This window comes from Gambusia affinis, linkage group LG11 (assembly GCF_019740435.1).
Source record: "Gambusia affinis linkage group LG11, SWU_Gaff_1.0, whole genome shotgun sequence".
NCBI classification, from domain to species: Eukaryota; Metazoa; Chordata; class Actinopteri; order Cyprinodontiformes; family Poeciliidae; genus Gambusia; species Gambusia affinis.
This window is the reverse complement of record NC_057878.1, coordinates 1,789,970-1,808,516: the sequence shown is the minus strand read 5'-3', so window position 1 is coordinate 1,808,516 and position 18,547 is coordinate 1,789,970. Positions and strand designations below refer to the sequence as shown.

General features: G+C 45.6%; 2 protein-coding genes across 8 annotated transcripts in view; one reads left to right on the top strand and one right to left on the bottom strand.

The window, feature by feature from the left end:
* pikfyve (phosphoinositide kinase, FYVE finger containing) overlaps positions 1 to 6,108 on the top strand; it is a 28,680-nt gene extending 22,572 nt beyond the window's left edge. For all 6 annotated transcript variants that reach the window (XM_044131042.1, XM_044131041.1, XM_044131037.1 and 3 more), the window contains 14 exons: positions 563 to 659; positions 1,056 to 1,113; positions 1,201 to 1,329; positions 1,406 to 1,526; positions 1,768 to 1,863; positions 1,944 to 2,024; positions 2,628 to 2,719; positions 2,816 to 2,875; positions 3,260 to 3,436; positions 3,523 to 3,626; positions 3,696 to 3,824; positions 4,336 to 4,597; positions 4,693 to 4,767; positions 5,735 to 6,108. In XM_044131042.1, coding sequence (XP_043986977.1) covers positions 563 to 659; positions 1,056 to 1,113; positions 1,201 to 1,329; positions 1,406 to 1,526; positions 1,768 to 1,863; positions 1,944 to 2,024; positions 2,628 to 2,719; positions 2,816 to 2,875; positions 3,260 to 3,436; positions 3,523 to 3,626; positions 3,696 to 3,824; positions 4,336 to 4,597; positions 4,693 to 4,767; positions 5,735 to 5,850 — 1,597 coding nt within the window. In that variant the 3' untranslated portion in view covers positions 5,851 to 6,108. The remainder of the gene's footprint in view (positions 1 to 562; positions 660 to 1,055; positions 1,114 to 1,200; positions 1,330 to 1,405; positions 1,527 to 1,767; positions 1,864 to 1,943; positions 2,025 to 2,627; positions 2,720 to 2,815; positions 2,876 to 3,259; positions 3,437 to 3,522; positions 3,627 to 3,695; positions 3,825 to 4,335; positions 4,598 to 4,692; positions 4,768 to 5,734) is intronic.
* Positions 6,109 to 7,106: 998 nt separating this feature from the next.
* The window catches only part of raph1a (Ras association (RalGDS/AF-6) and pleckstrin homology domains 1a), a 66,625-nt gene continuing 55,184 nt past the window's right edge, over positions 7,107 to 18,547 (bottom strand). For both annotated transcript variants that reach the window (XM_044131035.1, XM_044131036.1), the window contains 8 exons: positions 16,429 to 16,550; positions 16,288 to 16,353; positions 16,039 to 16,182; positions 15,814 to 15,924; positions 15,484 to 15,582; positions 14,954 to 15,074; positions 14,505 to 14,635; positions 7,107 to 12,694 (listed from right to left, as the gene is read on the bottom strand). In XM_044131035.1, the coding sequence (XP_043986970.1) occupies positions 10,382 to 12,694; positions 14,505 to 14,635; positions 14,954 to 15,074; positions 15,484 to 15,582; positions 15,814 to 15,924; positions 16,039 to 16,182; positions 16,288 to 16,353; positions 16,429 to 16,550 (3,107 nt within the window). In that variant the 3' untranslated portion in view covers positions 7,107 to 10,381. The remainder of the gene's footprint in view (positions 12,695 to 14,504; positions 14,636 to 14,953; positions 15,075 to 15,483; positions 15,583 to 15,813; positions 15,925 to 16,038; positions 16,183 to 16,287; positions 16,354 to 16,428; positions 16,551 to 18,547) is intronic.

Below are 18,547 nucleotides of genomic sequence, written 5' to 3'. Positions count from 1 at the left end.
GGCCTGCCAGTAGTTTGAATTTGCCAGTTTTGGCCCCCTGGGGAAAAAGTTTGAACACCACTGTCCTAATCAAAGTAACTGATGGTCAGATCTACACAAAACATGTAGTCTGTTGATCTGGAGCAGAAGTGTGTGTGCCTCCAGCCACTAACCAATCGAGGTGGAAAAACATCAATCATTGTAGAGAAGCAATTGTTGGTATCATCACTATGGGAAGGGTTCAAAGGTCATTTTCAAACCAGAGTATAAACATTTCAAACTCACTGACTGATCACCAAGCAGGGAAGATCTCAGCAGTGACCTCAGAGAAGATGGGAACGCCGGGATTCTCCAAGATTATTGAAGTGCAAATCATTTAGTACATTTACCACTATTCACTGGAGTGGAAATTTCAATTTCAAACAGTTCAATAAAAAATAAAAACAGACTGTACTCAGACTGCACTTAGAGGCCTTATTCAGCCTGGTAACTGTTACAGATTATGACAGTGCCCTAAGAAAAACCCTGAAGCATCTTGTGCTTCATTAAAGCTTCTGCTGCTGGATGTTTTTCTCTCCTGCAGACTCCAGGACCTGTTCCAGCAGGAGAAAGGCAGGAAGCGTCTGTCTGTCCCTCCGAGTCCAGGCAGACTGCGACCAAACACCACTGATGACACCAAGGTGGGTGTGGCGGCTGTGCTCAGACGCCACTAGCTGCTTTAGCCATGTTTGGCAGCAGCACAGAAGTTTTTGCTGAGATGTAGAAATGCTGCCCATGCCTCCTCTGTGTCTTCTAACCTTGTAAATCATCCAGTTTATTATAATTTGACGAAAAGGCTGATCATTAACAAATGAACCATTTTTGTAGTTTTTCCTGACCGAGCTAACTAGTTTTTATTTTGTCATTCTAGTATTTCATATTCCAGCTCTCTGGTTCCCCACTTCCCTTTTAACTGGACAGGAACATCTGACATGAGACCATGTGTTATTCAGCTGACTGACCCTCGTGAGCTTCCTGTCCAGTGTGAGCAGCTGCAGTGTTTTGGCTGATAGTCCTCCATGTTTTTGTGTTTGCAGAGCGCTCTGGACTCCTCCCCTCGGAACCCGTCCCCTGTGGTCCAGAATGGGGAGAAAGGTGGGTTCAAATAAGCTCCATGGCCTTTGTCCTAATAAAAGGTTTCCTGCAGGTGGTGTTGTGTGAAGCTGCTGTTTTTCTCATCAGAGGACCGCCACCTGTGCCCGCTGCCCTCAACAACCTCGTCCCTGCTGCCCTCACCTGGAGACCCCGGAATTGATTCCACCACATCTGGACCCAGTTTCAGTGAACCAGACTCCGTCAGCATCCCAGAAGGTTCACAGATTCACACGTACATCCGCTTTATTATTTCTGCTTCTGCTCTTCACGTCTTGATTCTGTGGCCTTCCAGATGTGTTTGACGGCCACCTGCTGGGCTCCACCGACAGCCAGGTGAAGGAGAAATCCACCATGAAAGCCATCCTGGCCAACTTTCTGCCCGGCAACAGTTACAACCCCATCCCTATCCCGTTGTAAGTGTCGCGTCAGAGTTAGTTTCTGAGCTGGAAGAGGGGCTCAGACTGTCAGATGTAGACAGACATCCATCTGTTTATATATCAACTGTGAACTTTGTATTTCTGCTATAAAAATGAACAAGAATGAAATTTGACCTCTTGTAAAATGTGTCGTTTTGGAAATGTGTGTGAATCCTGCAGTTAATAGAGAAGTGGTTAATGAGACGGCTGTGTGTGTTTGTGTGTGTGTGTGTTACAGTGATCCAGATAAACACTACCTGATGTACGAACACGAGCGGGTGCCCATCGCCGTGTGTGAGCGTGAGCCCAGCTCCATCATCGCCTTTGCTCTCAGGTGACCTTTCACCCCCTTTTACCTTCTGATTGCTTCAGCTCAGTGTTGCTGACCTGCTGGTTGGTTTTGTTGTTCTCCAGCTGCAAAGAGTACAAAACGGCCCTGGACGACCTGTGCAAGTCGTCCAGCTCAGCCGGAGACGACGCTCAGCAGCCGGTCAGGTACTTTATGTGAACGGCTTCAGCAGGTTGGATGTCACCAGGTGTCAAACACAAGGCCCGTGGGCCAAATGTGGCCCGCTGTAGCTTTTTATGTGGCCCTGTAGATTCCAAATTACATGATCAAGTCCCTCCAGCTTTTCAACAAATCTGCAAAACTCACTCAAAGTTCAAACACAATCTACAGATTCCAATATTTTTCTCAGATTTTTACTGCAAATTTTTCTCCAAATTGGCCAGAAACATTGAGTTAAAAAGAGTCCTGCCTCAGCCTTACTTGATGTCAAGTCCGTGTTCAATATGGGAATAAGACAAAAAGTCACATTTAACATCATTCATTAACACATATTATAAAAAGTCCTTAACACAATTTCTAAATTAGTGCCACAAAATCTGTGATTTTGATTGTTAAAAGAAACACAAAAACAATCACAAAATCTCATTCCGGTGGCTGAACACAACATCGATACTTTCTAGTGACAAACTGCCTGAAATAGTTTGTCAGGTGGTTGTGAGACTAATGTCTGACTAATGTCAGCGTGTCTCAGAACAGCAGCTGCAGCAGGTCTGACCTCTGGTTCCTCTGGTTCCTCTGGGTGTGTGCAGTGCAGAGAGTCGGGTGAAGAGCAGCCCTGCGAGGCCCAGCGACTCTCTGGCGACGCAGCAGAGTCGCGTCAGCGCCGATGGCGATCCTCTCAGTACGGATCCACACGTTCTGACGAAGCAAAAGCAACATTTCACTGCAGACTGACAGATGGAAAATACTTAAAGCTTTCTGTTGTTGCCATTTTCAGAGGATGCCGATTCATCAGATAAGCAGAAGAAACAGACGGTGAACCCACACATCGAGCTCCGTAAGTCTCCGTTTTCTAGATTTTCTCTGGGACAAACAGAATCAAATATCAAGCTGCTGCTTTTATGAATCTGCTGGATTTGAAATACATTTTTGGATAAATTTAAGAAAATTTAGAAAATATAGTAAGCTGTCTTCAAGCTTTGTGTTTTTCTATATATGAAGACATGAGCATTAGACCTTGTGGAACTCCATAAATTAATACATATTATATCATAACTGGAATCTGTCAGAGAAATATGATGTAAATCAACTTAGTGCTGCTTATCAGCTGAATCAATTCCAGATCTGTGATCCAACAGGTGTAGATGCTATGAGGATATCATTTCTCTGGGCTCAGATCACCCATCCTGTTAGATCTGAGCAGTTTTCATTTCCTACTCAGAGTTCTCAGACGCCAACGCCAAGTTCTACTGTCGGATCTACTACGCCGAGGAGTTCCACAGGATGCGTGAGGAGATCATGGAGAGCAGCGAGGAGGACTTTGTCCGCTCGCTGTCCCACTGTGTGAACTGGCAGGCCAGAGGAGGGAAGTCCGGAGCCGTCTTCTACGCCACTGAAGGTTAGACAGGAAGTCTCTAGTAGGCTGCTCTACCTCTTTAAATCTTTGACTTAAAATTCAAACTCCCGTCGCCTTGTCTCCGCCAGACGACCGCTTCATCCTGAAGCAGATGCCCCGGCTGGAGGTCCAGTCCTTCCTGGACTTTGCTCCGCACTACTTCACCTACATCACTGGAGCCGTGCAGCAGAAGGTACGCCAGCAGCTCCTGTTTGTTTGTCAGCTCCAAGGGGTTCAACGTTTAACCAGGTTTGCTTCGCAGCGGCCGACTGCGCTGGCGAAGATCCTGGGAGTTTACCGGATCGGATACAAGAACTCCCAGAACAACGCCGAGAAGAAACTGGACCTGCTGGTCATGGAGAACCTCTTCTACGGCCGCAAAATGGCTCAGGTGGGTCAGCTCACAGCTGGGTTGTGTTCCGAGTACTGCTGAAAGTACAGGGCCCCTAGAGGGACATTAATGAAAACAGCCCTTTATTACCAACACAAAGCTACACAATCAAAACTATCAGATGACCAAGTAGTTTGGATGTACTTTTTCTTTCTTTCCTACTTATAGAAAGTTTTGGTTTATATCTTAAAAGGAATGGAAAGCCCATCTTTGATTTATTTTGCTTTTACATTTTGCAAATAGGTTTGTGATGCATTTCTATCCCCAAGAAAAAGATATAAAACTACAGATATCTTACAAATGAGATATTAACATACATGGAAAAACCTTATATTATAGCAGAAAGTAAGAAAGACTTTCAGTCTTGCGAGGAAATGCATAATAAATTTTTTCCCCATGTCCTCTATGAGGCTCCGTAGTTCTTTTTTTTTTTTTTTTTTTTTTTTTTTTTCTTCTTCTGTGTCCCTTCAGCCCTCTATATGAAATTGCTGACCGCTGAGGTTTCCTGTAGGTGTTCGACCTGAAGGGCTCTCTGAGGAATCGCAACGTGAAGACGGACTCTGGGAAGGAGAGCTGTGAGGTGGTTTTGCTGGACGAGAACCTCCTGAAGTTGATCCATGACAACCCGCTCTACATCCGCTCCCACTGCAAGACCATCCTCAAGGCGGCCATCCACAGCGATGCCTACTTCCTGTCCAGCCACCTCATCATCGATTACTCCCTGCTGGTGGGGCGGGACGACGCCACTGACCAGCTGGTGGTGGGAATCATAGGTGAGGAGGGGGGAGGGGAGGGGGGGGCGTGGAGGCCTCTGTGTTGTGGGTCAGAAGCAGAGTGCTGATGGTTCTTCCTCTGCCGTCTGCTCCAGATTACATCAGGACGTTTACCTGGGACAAGAAACTGGAGATGGTCGTCAAATCCACTGGAATTCTGGGAGGGCAAGGTACTTCATCAGGCAGATCTTCTGTCATGCTCACGGGGCGCCGTTTGTAGTTACAGTCAAAGGTTAACAGCAATAATTTGGGTTATATAGAAGTAGTAGACTTTGTTTGGAAAGGAACAATGTACAGCTCGAGCATAAAAGTAATCATTTGATGCGCTGCACCAGATTATAGCACAAGCTAATTCACATCTGCACTCTCTGAATTTAGCCTAACAGAAAAAATGAGGGTTCATTCTTCAAAGTTGTGTTCATCTGGTGTCAGTTGTAAATATTTGAATTTTATTTATTTCATAAAGGAGACAGTTGATCAAGTAAATAAGCCAAATTTAGGAAGGAGAGGCTAATTTTAATCTGTAGTTTCCTAGCAAGTTGATAGGAAGAATTTTTAAAAAATTACAATTGGCATGCATAACATTCTTGACCTGTGATTTAACAGATTTCAGTGTATTTTGTAACTTAAAGTAAATATTTATCTGAACAATAAGTGACATCCATAAGAAAAAAAAAACATGTAAAACATTAGTTAATTAAAAAAATATTTGAGACGGTAAGCATTGCTCAAGTGACTTCTGAAACAATAAAGCAATAGTCCAAGAATCTGAAACCCAAACAGAAAATGACAACAGACTGAAATAACTTTACCTAAACGGTATTTTACAGTCTCTCACACTCACTGCTCCTGTAGTTTAATTTGACTGTAATTAGTTTAAAAATGGAAAAGTCTTTTAGTAATGGTAGGACCAAACCGTGACATACCTCGTATACAATATGAATATCTGGATAAATTTAGCTAGCCAAATGTGTAGTTCATAAACTAAATGTATAATAAAATAGAGGTTTAGTACAGCATCAGTACTTTTTAAGGGGGGGAAAAAATGTGTTTGAAACACAATGGGTCTAATCTGTTCCGTTTCTTCTGAGCGAAGTTCTTGGATGTTCTTGGTGAGTTTCTGGGTTTGCTCTGCAGGGAAGATGCCCACCGTGGTTTCTCCAGAGCTGTACAGGGCTCGCTTCTGCGAGGCCATGGATAAATACTTTCTGATGGTGCCGGACCACTGGACCGGCCTGGGGATCAACTGCTGAGCCAGACCCGACCCACCGTGCACAAACAGCCAGCAGTCCGATCCTGGCTCGCCGTCATTCCACAGCATTCATTCTGCCTTGCTGGACGCACTGCAGTGACACTCTGGACCCCGCGGTGCAGCAGAGAGGTTCTGGTTTTCTGTTTGGTTCCATTTACTGAGTGGACCTTCAGAAACATTCAGCTGAACAAACCGCTTCCTGTAATTAATGTTTGTATTTGTACAGAGATTATGTGACTATTAAAGATTATTAACTATGGACTGTTGTGTTTCATTTATTTACATCCAACTCAGAGTTGGACTGTATTCATTAAACACTCCCCTCATCTCCAGAGCTCTGATCTCCCAGAAACTGTTGTGAACTTGAACACATCACAGGATGGATCAGCTGTTGTTGTTTGAGGTCGGTGGCAGCATCAGGCTGCAGGTGTTTCTCTTCATCAGACAGGGAAGCTGATCAAACTCAATGGATGGATGGAGCTATCATGGCGTTATGTTTAAGGGCGGCAGTAGCCTTGGGGAATGGAACACTGAGGAGCCCATACTACCTGTAGAACCTCATTAATCCAGTCACACAACACAACAGGCCTGAGCTCATCTCATGGACCTCACTGCTCCAGGTCACTGAGGTCAGATCGTGAGGGAACGACTGGGGAACCTGAACACTTTAAAAGCCACAGCAGACAGTCGACTTCATCAAGCTGGAACTGAACTGATGCTCAGGGTCACATCAGATGTTTAAATGCTGACATTTTTCTAGCAACGTTCCCACACACTACTGCTGTCAGGGTTTTTTATTCGGTACTTTAATGGAGATTTAAAAAAAAAACACCATTGCATGACTCAACTTAAATATTACTTCAATATTTATTAAGCAATATTGTAGAGTGAAATTGTTACGTTTCCCATCAGTCTACTGACTTCTGGTGAATCACCTTCACATTTTTGACTGGATTTTGCTCAACAATCCTCTGAAGCAGCAGTTATCCCTGTGGCTGGTGCTTCTTTTCCTACCCACTTTTTCCATTCACTCAACTATCTGTTGACATGATTGAACCATGACTTCAACCATGACTTTTTTTTTCTTCATCTTTTATAATACTCTAATTTTCACACTAGATTGTGGGCTTCCATTCTCATTATTGTAAGAATAAATGGTTTGAAATATGCTGTTTCTGCAACTCATACCTGAAAGAACTGAAGTGAATGTGTGTAAAAACTCTACATGAAGCAGTTCTTTGACTTTTTCCTCCTTTATTTGAAATGCATCAGCAGCAGCTGGCCGTTCTGCCCCGTGTCCTCAAACGAGACGCCCAACAATTTAGAACTGTGTTGGTGTTGGCAGTCACCTGAATGCACCACTGTATGTGCCAGGTGTGTGTTTTTCTTTCAGTCCATCAGTAGCTCTTCTCAGAGGAAGTCCACTGCCCGACATCAGAGCAGGTCTGACAGAGAACCTTCTAAACCCTGGAAATAAATAGCTCATAAACAAAGAAAATTGCACATAAAAGGTTTCAACTGGGGCAGTAAGTTGACGTTTTTGGCTTTTGTGCTCTTGTTTTGGTGGTGTTGGCGTCATGCAGGATCATTCTGAAGCAGGGTCAGCTGTGTGCAGCAGGAAATTAAAGAGCAGAAAACCTTCATCTGAACCGTCCATGGAACAACCCGGAATGTTTTCTCCTGACTTTCAGCTCAGTGGGATTTCTGGCACCAGGTTTTTTTTTTAATTATTTACCAAACTAAGGGAACCAGGTGTGATTAAACCTACAGAACAGAGGGATGTGGATCAGTACAGGGTCACAGTACTGATCCAAACGCCTTCCTTAAAACAAGGCAGCTTGGTTCAAAGTGTTCAGATGGAGCCGTTTCTCCACTATATCCAATAAATAAGATTCACCTTTTGTGTAAATAACTAAAGATCTCAGAAGTCCTTTAGGGTTTTGGTCTAAATTTGTTTAATTCTGATGGGTTCTGGTTTTTTAAACAGCTTGTCAAATTAAGAAAGTATTCCCCTTAAAAAAAGCTTTATTAGTTTTTTGTTTTTTTTTCCAACTGTTTAACTTCGTTTGGTTTTATTGGGGGGATTTTAAATTATTGTGCCATATTCTCCTCAGCTCATTGGACAATGAGGGCTCTTTTTCAATGGATAATATCTAAGAAGATATATAAAATGAATATTTTATATATTTTCCGGGCCACAATACCGCCCTCTAGTGGCTCCAGAGTTATAATTCCAGTCAGCGTTTTACAGGCCTGGAGATAAAATAAAAAAGATAATCCCTTCAGACGTGTTTATCGTCGACTTTCTGTCCTGAAAACGAAGTAACACAAACAGAGCTGTTTCCCTGGAAACGGTTCAGGTTGTTCTTCCAGAAACAAGGAAGTTGCCTTTGAGCCACGCTTGAGATTCATGTGACCCTGCAGTCTAACACAAAAACTTCTCTCCCTAAAGGTCGCAGTCACTTAAAGGTGATGTTCAGCTGGTTCAGGCTTCCAAGGGGCGTGTCCACAGCATCCAGAGGGGCGTGTCCTCAGCTGATATGTGATGATTCCACACTCCTGCCAGAAGAGGGAGTTGTTTGTTTCCAGGCACTTGTTCCCAGGGCATTTCTAGAGCTGCTACACACTAAAACTAACTAGTGATGGATCTGTTAGGCAGAAAACTGCCACCAGGTGAAGCTGGTGGTGGAGCTCAGCCAGAGTTAGACTGCGGTGGCAGAGATGCTGGCACCAGTTCACATCGTTCTGGCAGATGTGGAATCTCTGGCTGCCTGCTTGCTCTGCCACTAGTTGTAATCTGTCTCTAGCTGTTGGTTTGGGTTACTGCAGCCTGTCTGGGGTGAATCCAACCTCCCAGCTTGGAACAGACTCTGCCCCACGTAGAGGGAAGGGAAGACATAAGAACTGGTGCAACACTACCAAATGACGCAGGTAACGTGGCTAACATTTCCGGCTGATTTTCTAACAGACGTTTAAAAAAAAAAAAAGTGTTTGTTCTGTACATGTCAACATTCTGACCAATCCCAGCCTGTCCTCAGGCCCGGCCCCTGGAATCTTCTGGAAACCAGGATGTGGTTGACAACAGCACCTTGCAAAGGTTTTCACGCCCCTTGAACTGCTTCATGTTGTAAACATTACAAAAATGCACTTGAGATAGTCACATTGGACTTAACACAGGTGAATGCATAAATGTAGAAAGTAGAAGTCAGTCCTGCACATCATCCTGAAGACATAATGAAACATGGTGTAGGAAGCATCATGCTGTGGGGTTGTTTTTCTCTAGTCGGATCAGGGAAGCAGGTTGATGAGTTGGGATAGACAGACTGAGCAATAGGAAGGAAAATACAGGAAAAAGGTGGAGAACATTACTGAATTAATCTAAATGTAATTCTACAATGTACTGACCCGGTTTATCCAGAAACAAAACTGAAAACCATCTTTTCCTTCTACTTCACATTTATGCACTACTGAGTTTTGGTCTGCCACAATAAATCCTAATGGACATCCTCCATGAACATGCCACATATGCTGCAGTGTGTTACACAGGATGGAGTATTGAGGCCATGCCAAGAAAATAATTTAAAAAATAAAATTACTAGAATAAAGTCATAAAATTACAAGAAAAGATTTACGAGAATAATACTCAAATAAAGTCATAGTATTAAAAGAAACAGATATTATAACTTTATTCTTGTAATTTAATTGCTTTATTTTTTTATTAGTATGGCCCTATACTCCATTGTAGTTACATGACAAAACTGTGAAAAAGTTCAAAGGGTGTGAACAAACAAAAACCCTCTGATGGTGGGAAACCGACCCAGGCTGGGAGGAAGAACCGTCAGGGTTCAGGTTCTCCAACCAGCAGATCAGCCCAAACGCAGTTTGATCCAATGAATGTGGAGCCTGGTAAAGCAGGTGCTTGTAGAAAACAGTCACATGTCCAGTCAAACTCATTCTCCTCTTCCACTTCTTAAAATTCAAAATAATTATTACAATATTTTTCCAGTATTAAATAATTTGATATAAAAAAAACACGCAAAAAAAAAAAAAAAAGGGTGGAAGAAATGGCAATGTTCCTTCTAGGATTGCCCCTCCCCTACACACACACACTTCCCCCCTCACCTTTCACAATACACACTTCTATACACATCATCATCATCATCATGGACCTTCCTCCTCCGTGGTTCCGTCCCCTGACTCCTTGGGTCATGCAGTACCTGGTACATCGCAGCTAAACGTCACTTCAAGTCTTTCATATGTTTCAATGCAAAGCTGCACAGATGTGAAAAAAGCTGGAGGGGTGATTTTCTGTCTTGCTAACTATATACATATACATATTTATATATTTAAATTGTTACTCATGTTGGATTAAACATGTAATGATGGGAATAATGAGGATTAATCTGAGATTAGGAGTAGCTTCGCCACTTGCTTGGAATCCAAAGGAGACCGAGAAGAGACGGGTGTTTTTCCTCTCCACAGGAACAACAGGACCTGATTGGTCAATGAGCTACAGTCAGAGTCACCGCCTCCTACCACTCACTGGTCAGTTTGGTGCTTTGGTCCCGTTTGGGAGGGGCAGGAGGCGGACCTCGCCGCAGTGTTGCATAGCCTGAGATGTTGCCATGTTTGGCCGATTGGGAGCGCCCGTGGTGCCGCGACAGGGTCTGGGAGTGTCCCCGGACTCCCTGCTGATGCTGTTGCGGCAGGAGCTCTGGGGGAGGAGGCGGCAGGAGCGCCATGTCGTCCATTGTGCCCACGGGCTCCATCTTGGAGGAGGGGATCAGGTGGGAGGAGGTGAGCGAGCCGTGGCGCGACACTGACTTCCTCTTCAGCGTGCGGTTCAGGTCCTCCAGGAAGTGAGGTTTGAAGGCCAGGGAGGCGGGCCCTGCTGACTTTGGGGAGGTAGGGGGTATGGGGGAGGAGGAGGAGGAGGAGGAGGAGTAGGACGAGAGGGAGGGGGGCGGGGTTTGGGACAGCGGAGGAGGCGAGAGAGGCAGTGAGATGGTGTTGTCGTACTGAGCCGTGTTGCTACTGCGCCGGTTCATCGCTGGAGGAGGCACCGCCCCCTTTTTCAGTGAGCCTTGCTTCCATGACGACGAGGAGAAAGAGGATGTTGACGACTGCGGAGGAGGCTGCATCTGAGGCTGGGGGTTCACAACAGCAACCTTGGGAGGGTGATGGAACTCAGAGGGGTGAGGCGGGGGAGGGAAGAGCTCCAATTCGGTCGGCGGGGGAGGGAAAAAGTCGGCTGATGAGTCCAGGTGAGGATGCTGGGAGGGAGGAGGTGGGGGAGGAGGCGAGGGGAAGTCAGGTTGATGCTGCTGGCTACTCTGCAGGCCCTGGATGACCAGAGGCAGGTTGGCCAGGTTCAGCTTCCCTGGCTTGGGGAGCGGCGCCGGAAGGGAGGCGGAGTCTTTGGAAGGAGATCCCGTTGCTGAGGAGGAGCTTGACGATGTTCCCATCTGGGGGGCCTGACCAAATTTACTCAACAGACTCTCCACCTTCTTGGGCCGCTCATCCTGAGGGTCTTTCATAGAGGAGGCCCTCTGTGGGGTTGGGGGAGGCCCACGCTTGGCAGACCCCGTGGAGGAGGTCGAGGGAGACTTCTTGATGGGGGAGCCCGACTTGGAGGAGGAAGAGGGCGGAGGAGGAAAGTCTCCTAAGGAGCTGTCAGGGGGAGGCGGGGGGAACTCAGGTGACTGTGGCACTGCGGCGCCCCCGATTTGCCACTTTGGTTTGGCCTTGACTGCAGGAGGGGACTGGGGAGCGGAGCTGGTAGGGGGTATGGGAGAAGTGTTTCCTGGGAACTGATTGACAATCTGTTTGACCAAAGAGGAGGTAGCCGCGGCGATGGAGACAGATGAGGAGGAGGCGGAGGGAGAGATGGCCAGGTTCTTGGAGGAGAGGCTGTGCTGCTTGGGCAGTGTGGGGGGGGGCTGATTCGGGGAGTGTCCCGTCGAGAAGCTCTGCTGCTTCCTGACAGGGCCGTGTCCAGAAAACGGCTGGGTGGGGGACACCGGAGAGAGGGCAATGGGGAGGGAGGAAGGGCCAGACGGTTTTGGGGCGGTCAGAGGAGGGAATCCACCAGAGAAGGTTTTGGGAGGAGCAGGTGGGGGGGCATTGGGAGACAGAGGCCGGAGGACTTGTAGTGATGCTGGGGGGGAAAGTTCTGTGGGAGGTGGAAGGGGTGCGGAGGAACCGTCCGGCAGCGCTGTGGGAGTGAAGTCGTACACCATGTTGGGGAACTTCTGTGACAGGAACTGCTGCAGGCCTGAGTTGGAGAGCTGTGGGCAGGGGTTGGGGAGGGGCTCCGGAGGGGGAGGAGGGGGCAGACCGTTGGCATCCAGGCCCTCTGGGAGGCTGTGTATCTCCAGTGGCTCCTCCTCTGGCAGAGGTGGCGGCGGGAGACAGTTGGGGCTTGGCAGACCGAACTTTAGAGCAGCCATGGCTGAGCCAGGAGCCGGCGCCACAGGTGGAGGAGGAGGGGGGGGCGACGGTGGGGAGGTACCGTAAGAAGCTGGGAGGGTGTTGTAGTTCTGCAAGGGAAGGGGAGTGGTACCGGCGCCGGCAGCCTGCTGTGTTCTAGCCTGGTTTTGGCTCTGCAGGCGAGCCAGAGTGCTGTACTTCACGTAGGAGGAAGGAGGTGCCCCTTGGTGGCCCATACTGGCCACAGAGGGAGGAGGTGGGGGAGGGGGGGAGGGCGGGGACGGAGAGGAGGAGGAGTCCTCGGATGGGACGAGCCCATCGGTGTAGCTGCTCCGGGAAGGCGGAGTCTGAGGCTGGGGGGAGAGGCTGGGAATCTGGACCGGGATGGGCCTACTGATGGGGTCCATCTTCATCATCTGTGGGCAGAGGAAGAGAAGTGGTGAGGGAGAAAGAATACAATAAAACGTAGGATTTGTTAAAAACAAATGAGATGCAAGAAATCCAACATCAAAGCAAACAGAGGAGAATGAGATTCGGTTAAAGGTTATAAGCAGTTAATAATGCTCCTACTGTCTTCCTTCAGCAGAAATCCAGATTAATGTATCCTTCAAGACACGTGTTAATGTCGAGGCCTGGGGGCCAAATCTGGTCCGCCACAGCTTTTTGTGTGGCTCTGTAGAGAGCTACATAAATAAGACCTTAACGATAACAGTTGTGTACTTCAAGATTATTTGATCAATCAAATCAATTGTTTAATTATTAGCTGTTTACTGATAATTACATCAATTTGTCCCGCCAGGTTTATGCGATTCCACAATTGTGGAAATTCACGCAAATCAACCAGTCCCTGCATTTTTTACATGCTAATTGATCATTTTGAGTCCATTGCATTTCTCTGCAAAAATGGTCAAATCCATGCTTCAAGCGATGCCTACTCCAACCTGCAGGTGGCAGTATTTCTTACTTCTAGTACACTGCTAGCTTAGCTGTACTTAATGTCAAGTTATAGTCTGGGTGGGATTGATGTGGCGATTAACAACAAGTCACATTTAATGTCATACATAAGCACAACTATTTTAAAATTCTTTGCAAATATTTCTAAATTAGCACTGCAAATTCTGTGATTATGACTGCAAAAAATGAATCAAAATTACAAGGTGAAAAGATGTGCAATATTTCATTTTAAGAAGTGCTTATTGAACGCAGACACAGCTTTGACCTTTTGAGACTGTCCATGATCCTAATAAGGCCCAAAATCAAAATGAGTTTGACCTCCATCTGCTGGGCAGCTTCTACTGTTGACCTCTGCTCTCTCTGTCCTTCTTTCCCTTTTCATAAAAACATTTGACAAAAATCAGACTGGTTTCTAAAAATTGCAATAACTTTTCTGCAAGTATTAATTAGAACTCATGTTTTGGCCCTTTGATGTGAAAAAGTTTCAACCTGATTTAAGAGACAGGAGATGTTCTGAAAACTGATCCTGTTTCAGCAAGAGGAGCTGCAAAGAACAACAAGCTGATACAGGAAGGGAGGATGGAGCAGAGGACAAGCTGGGCCATCTCTCCCCCGGTCCCATTCCAAACACATCCTGCCATCAAACAAATGTCCGGCGTGGGAAACGGCCAACTGCTGACGTTTCCTGAGAACAGATCTGGATGCTGGTGTTCCACTGCAGCATCTGGAAGTAGAGAAGTCGTGCAGCAACATGCTCTTTATCCACGTGGGAATGCAGTGAGGCCGGCGCGCTGAGATTACATTAGTCCCACGATGCATCTGTTCAGCTGGGATCTGATGGTCGGCTTTTTAATGTGGGAATTCTGACAGTAAAACATTCTTCCCTATACACCCTCTGTAGTACGGCACCTTTTATAATATTCTTAATATAGTATTTGTAAACAATGTCTCTTTATTTCTGCCTCTTCCTTTATTTATTTGCAGATTTCCCATCATTCCCAGTTTGCTGCTTTAGTCCGTCTTCACTTCAAACACAAATGCCAAACAGACAGGCTGTTAAAGACTTCACATGCTTGTTACATCACTTCCTGTCTAACCTCCACTGCCTCCTCCTCCCCCCACACAGAGAGGAACCATCATACGTCCTTTCACCTTTAAACGCTGCTAGAAAAGCAGAAAAGGAATTGTGGGAAGAGAATAAAAATGATGACCAAAGACGAATTTGTGTGTGTGTGCGTGTGTGTGTGTGTTTGTGTGTGTGTGTGTTCTCACCTCTCCTTGCGTTCCTCTCCTCCAGGCGTCAGAGAAGATGGAACTGACCACACTCTGGGAGCGGGTGTGTCCAGATGACGTCAGCTCTGACACGCCGCTGTCTGATTGACTGGAGTGGTTGGACTGCGACTCTGCAGGGTTCACCAGGAGGTCAGAGGTTGAGTCGACAGCAGCATTATGAGGTCATGATGCTCAGCGTGGCTTACTGGGACTAAACCAGTAGCTTCAAACTGCATTCTCAAGGGCCAGACTGCTGCCACTTTTAGATTTGTCCCCTTACAAGCTTGAATCAAACGACAACTCCGCCTCATCAACATGCAGTCAGGCTCTTCAGAGCTCTGCTAACAAGCTAACACTGGAGCCAGGTGTGCTGAAGCACACAGACACCTGAAGTAGCAAGACAGCGCCGCTGAGGACTGGAGGTTGAGACTGAAAAATGTGAAACAGACCTGGGAGGCTGGAAGAGCTGGAGCCGGACTTGATGGAAGAAGAGGAGAGGGAAGACCAGTCGTAGGCGGCCTCTGTCCTCCTCATGGCCTCCTGGAAGTTGATGTACAGCTGCTTCCCGTACTGACAAACAAACACACACAAACAAACACACACATACAGCTCAGAGCCACCTCATTCTCCTGTCCAATGCTGCTTCACCTCACTGAGGCTTGTGGATGTTTCTTTTACAGAGTCCTACTAAGCTTTTCAGCCCAGTTGAGATGTGGACTTTGACTAGGCTGTTGCAGCTGCTTGATTCTTTTTGTTTTCTGCCATTCCAGAATTGAATGGATGTGAAAGAAGGAAGTGGAAAGGTCTGACCAAGTGAACTGGGCCCAGTAAAAACAGAGTTACCTCATATAATTTAGCTATAAGGTCAACTTGTTGCTAGGTAACAGGTGGATGGCTTCCCAGGTGACTGTCGTCTCCAGTCTGTAAGCTAGCTTAGAGATGCAGCACATAGATGTTACATCTGTAATCTAATCAGTACCTTTGCAATGCGAATACTGTTGATCCATTGTTGGAGAGTTCTGATGTCATCACAGCACAGGTACTTTATATACTGAGACTTCTTCTGGATCTGGGGGTGCTAAACACACACGCGCACACGTACACACACACACACACACACACGCATAACATTTCAAAGATCCATCTGTGTGTAATTAAATGTGGTTCACTTAGTTGTAAAGTTGCTAATATAAATTTAAATAATAATACAATTCATGGACTAGGTCTGTATTACTACTTTAACTTTGGAGTGTAAAGACAGTTTTTGACCAGTAGGTGGCAGCTGTAGACCATGACTTGAACGTTTTACCTTCAGCACCATGCAGAAGTCAGTGGGAGCCTTGTACTTGCTCTTGTAGTCATGACCCAGGTAAACATTGACGTGATCCAGCTGGAGGAAACACACCAGGTCCCTGGACGTCTGAAAACAGGCCAAACAGAGAGCTTCAGCTTTACTACACACACACATACACACGCACACACACACACACACACACAGATGGTCCCTCCACCCGGCACTCCATCCGTCACACACCTTGGCCTTGCCCTTTGGAACGTAGTAGATCCCAGATGCTCTGAGCAGGAAGTAGCGTTTCTTCCATGACTTTTTGCCGTCCTCCTTCAGCCACAGCACTCCCTCCATCTCAGGGACAGACACCGAACTGCCTCCGAAACACTCCTGGGATGCAAATCGAAATTTTTCCTGTCAGTCTAATGTTTCTGTCTAAAGATTTGCAGGTGAGAAAACATGGGAGTGTATCTGAAGAAAGCCGAACTAACCCACCTCTAGCAGAGCTTCTTTGTTCCTCTCTGCCATCTCGCACGTCTCCTTCCGCCCCAGTAAGTAGTTCTGCAGCAGACAGGAAGCATGTGAGAAAAATGGAGCAGGTTTCCAGATGTGGGCAGATGTGAGTGTTCTGTTTACCTGTGGGTTTTTGAACAGGGCGTACTTCTCGATGCGCTCGGTGAACATGAGGCGGTTCTGGCTGTCTCTGGTCCAGTTCAGCAGGTTCTCCACCAGGTTCTCGTGATCCTCGAAGATCCGTTCTGCATTCAGGGAGATGCATCAAGTCATGAAAATCAGAAAAACAGATTATTAAACTTATTTTTTCTAATTTGCACAAGATTACAAGAGTAGCATCAAATAGACACACAATGTGACTTAAAAACCCTATCATGATGTAAACATTTCACATCAGTCTGTATTGATAATTAATGATTAGTTGTTTTTTTTTTTTTTTCAAATATTCAAAATACTGCCGAACTGGTAATGTGATCTGTTCGCCTTTATTCCCTATGCGAAGCATTGTTTATTTATTGATTACAAGGTTTTTTCATTCACCAGTAACAGTGAAAGCAAAGACAGGTTGAAGCACAATGTTTGGTCAGCTTGTTCACACACAGGCAGACTGAGGTCAGGTGTCTTTATTCACCAAAACTCTGTAACCACTTCCTGTCTTTACTGCTCTACACACTAACAACTTGACAAGTCACGGATAAAGGATTAAAAAAGTCTGGACACTTTAATTAGGATGAAACAACAGAAATGCAAAAAAAGTATTTTAAGTTATCCATCCATCCATTTTCTAACACCCTTCTCCCTTAGAGGGATCGGGAGGGTTGCTGGTTCCTCTCCAGCTACGTTCCGGGCGAGAGGCGGGGTCACCCTGTAGAGGTCACCAGTCTGTCACAGGGCAACACAGAGACACACAGGACACACAACCATTCACACACACTCACACCAAGGGAGAATTCAGAAAGACCAATTAACCTGACAGTCATGTTTTTGGACTGTGGGAGGAAGCCGGAGAACCCGGAGAGAACCCACCATGCACAGGGAGAACATGCAAACCCCATGCAGAAAGACCCCGGACCGGGAATCGAACTCAGGACCTTCTTGCTGCAAGGCAACAGCTCTACCAACTGCACTACTGTGCAGTATTTTAAGTTAATTATTTTTTTATGTTTGTCTTTTTAAGACTTTATAGTTGGTCTTTAGGTGTTGCTAATAATGTCTTCCAATAACACATAATTACCTAGTCATATTTTCAAATTTCCCGTGAAGAGACGCAACCATGAATTGGCAGGTGACCAAAATCAACTGATTTCTCGATTCATCTTTCTTGACCTTCACATGTTTATGGAGGAAACTAACACACCAAAAACAAAAACTACAAAACTGGGTCAAATGAAAGCGTTATGTCAGCATTGTTCAACAAAAACAAAGTATGTAGCTTGCTCTATGTTGATTTGAATAACTCACATCACCAATGCTAACCTAGCTAGCAACAGTTTTTAGACAGTTCAAAACACCTTTAAAGAGACAGAACCACATCACAACAACCCCTCCTCAGATTTATAGAAGGTAACGGCCTCATGGCTTCACCTAAGCTTCTGCTGCTGACTGAACTAATGATGCTAATGCTAATCCACAACCTGGATCCATTAGTCAGCAAAGGTTTGTTTATTTATTTTCACACAGATGGTTCTTATTTGTTCAGGGCCATATCCTGTTACTTCATTCACAGCAGAAGGTAGAAGTAAAAAACAGAAACATTTGTCTTTCCTTTTCTGAGAAATGTACCAAAGTGGAACTACAAAGGCTGCTAGGGACAAACTAACACTTGAAAGTGTTTGAAAGGCAACAATGTTGAAAAAAACAATATCTGTAAAATAATCATATTTTTTTGTGAGTCCCACATCCCACATATCATGATTTGATTTGATTTGAAGCCCTAAACAATCCAACAAATAAGGTTTTAAATAGACATTTTATGATAACATATTAGGATTTTAGAACCAACACTTATATATGATATAGACCAAAAACAAATTAATGAGAGTCAGAATCCTTAAGGACCAAGGCTGGTCAGTCATGAATCTGAAGGCGGATAACATGAGAAGCATGAAACGGTGCTGGTTGTTTCACCACCAAGCCTGTCCAGGTTCTGCTTGTTTAGTTCCAGACAAGTTCTGGACATAAACAGGACTTCACACTGACCATGAGTCACACCTGGGGAATGGTTCAAACCAAACAGAGGACT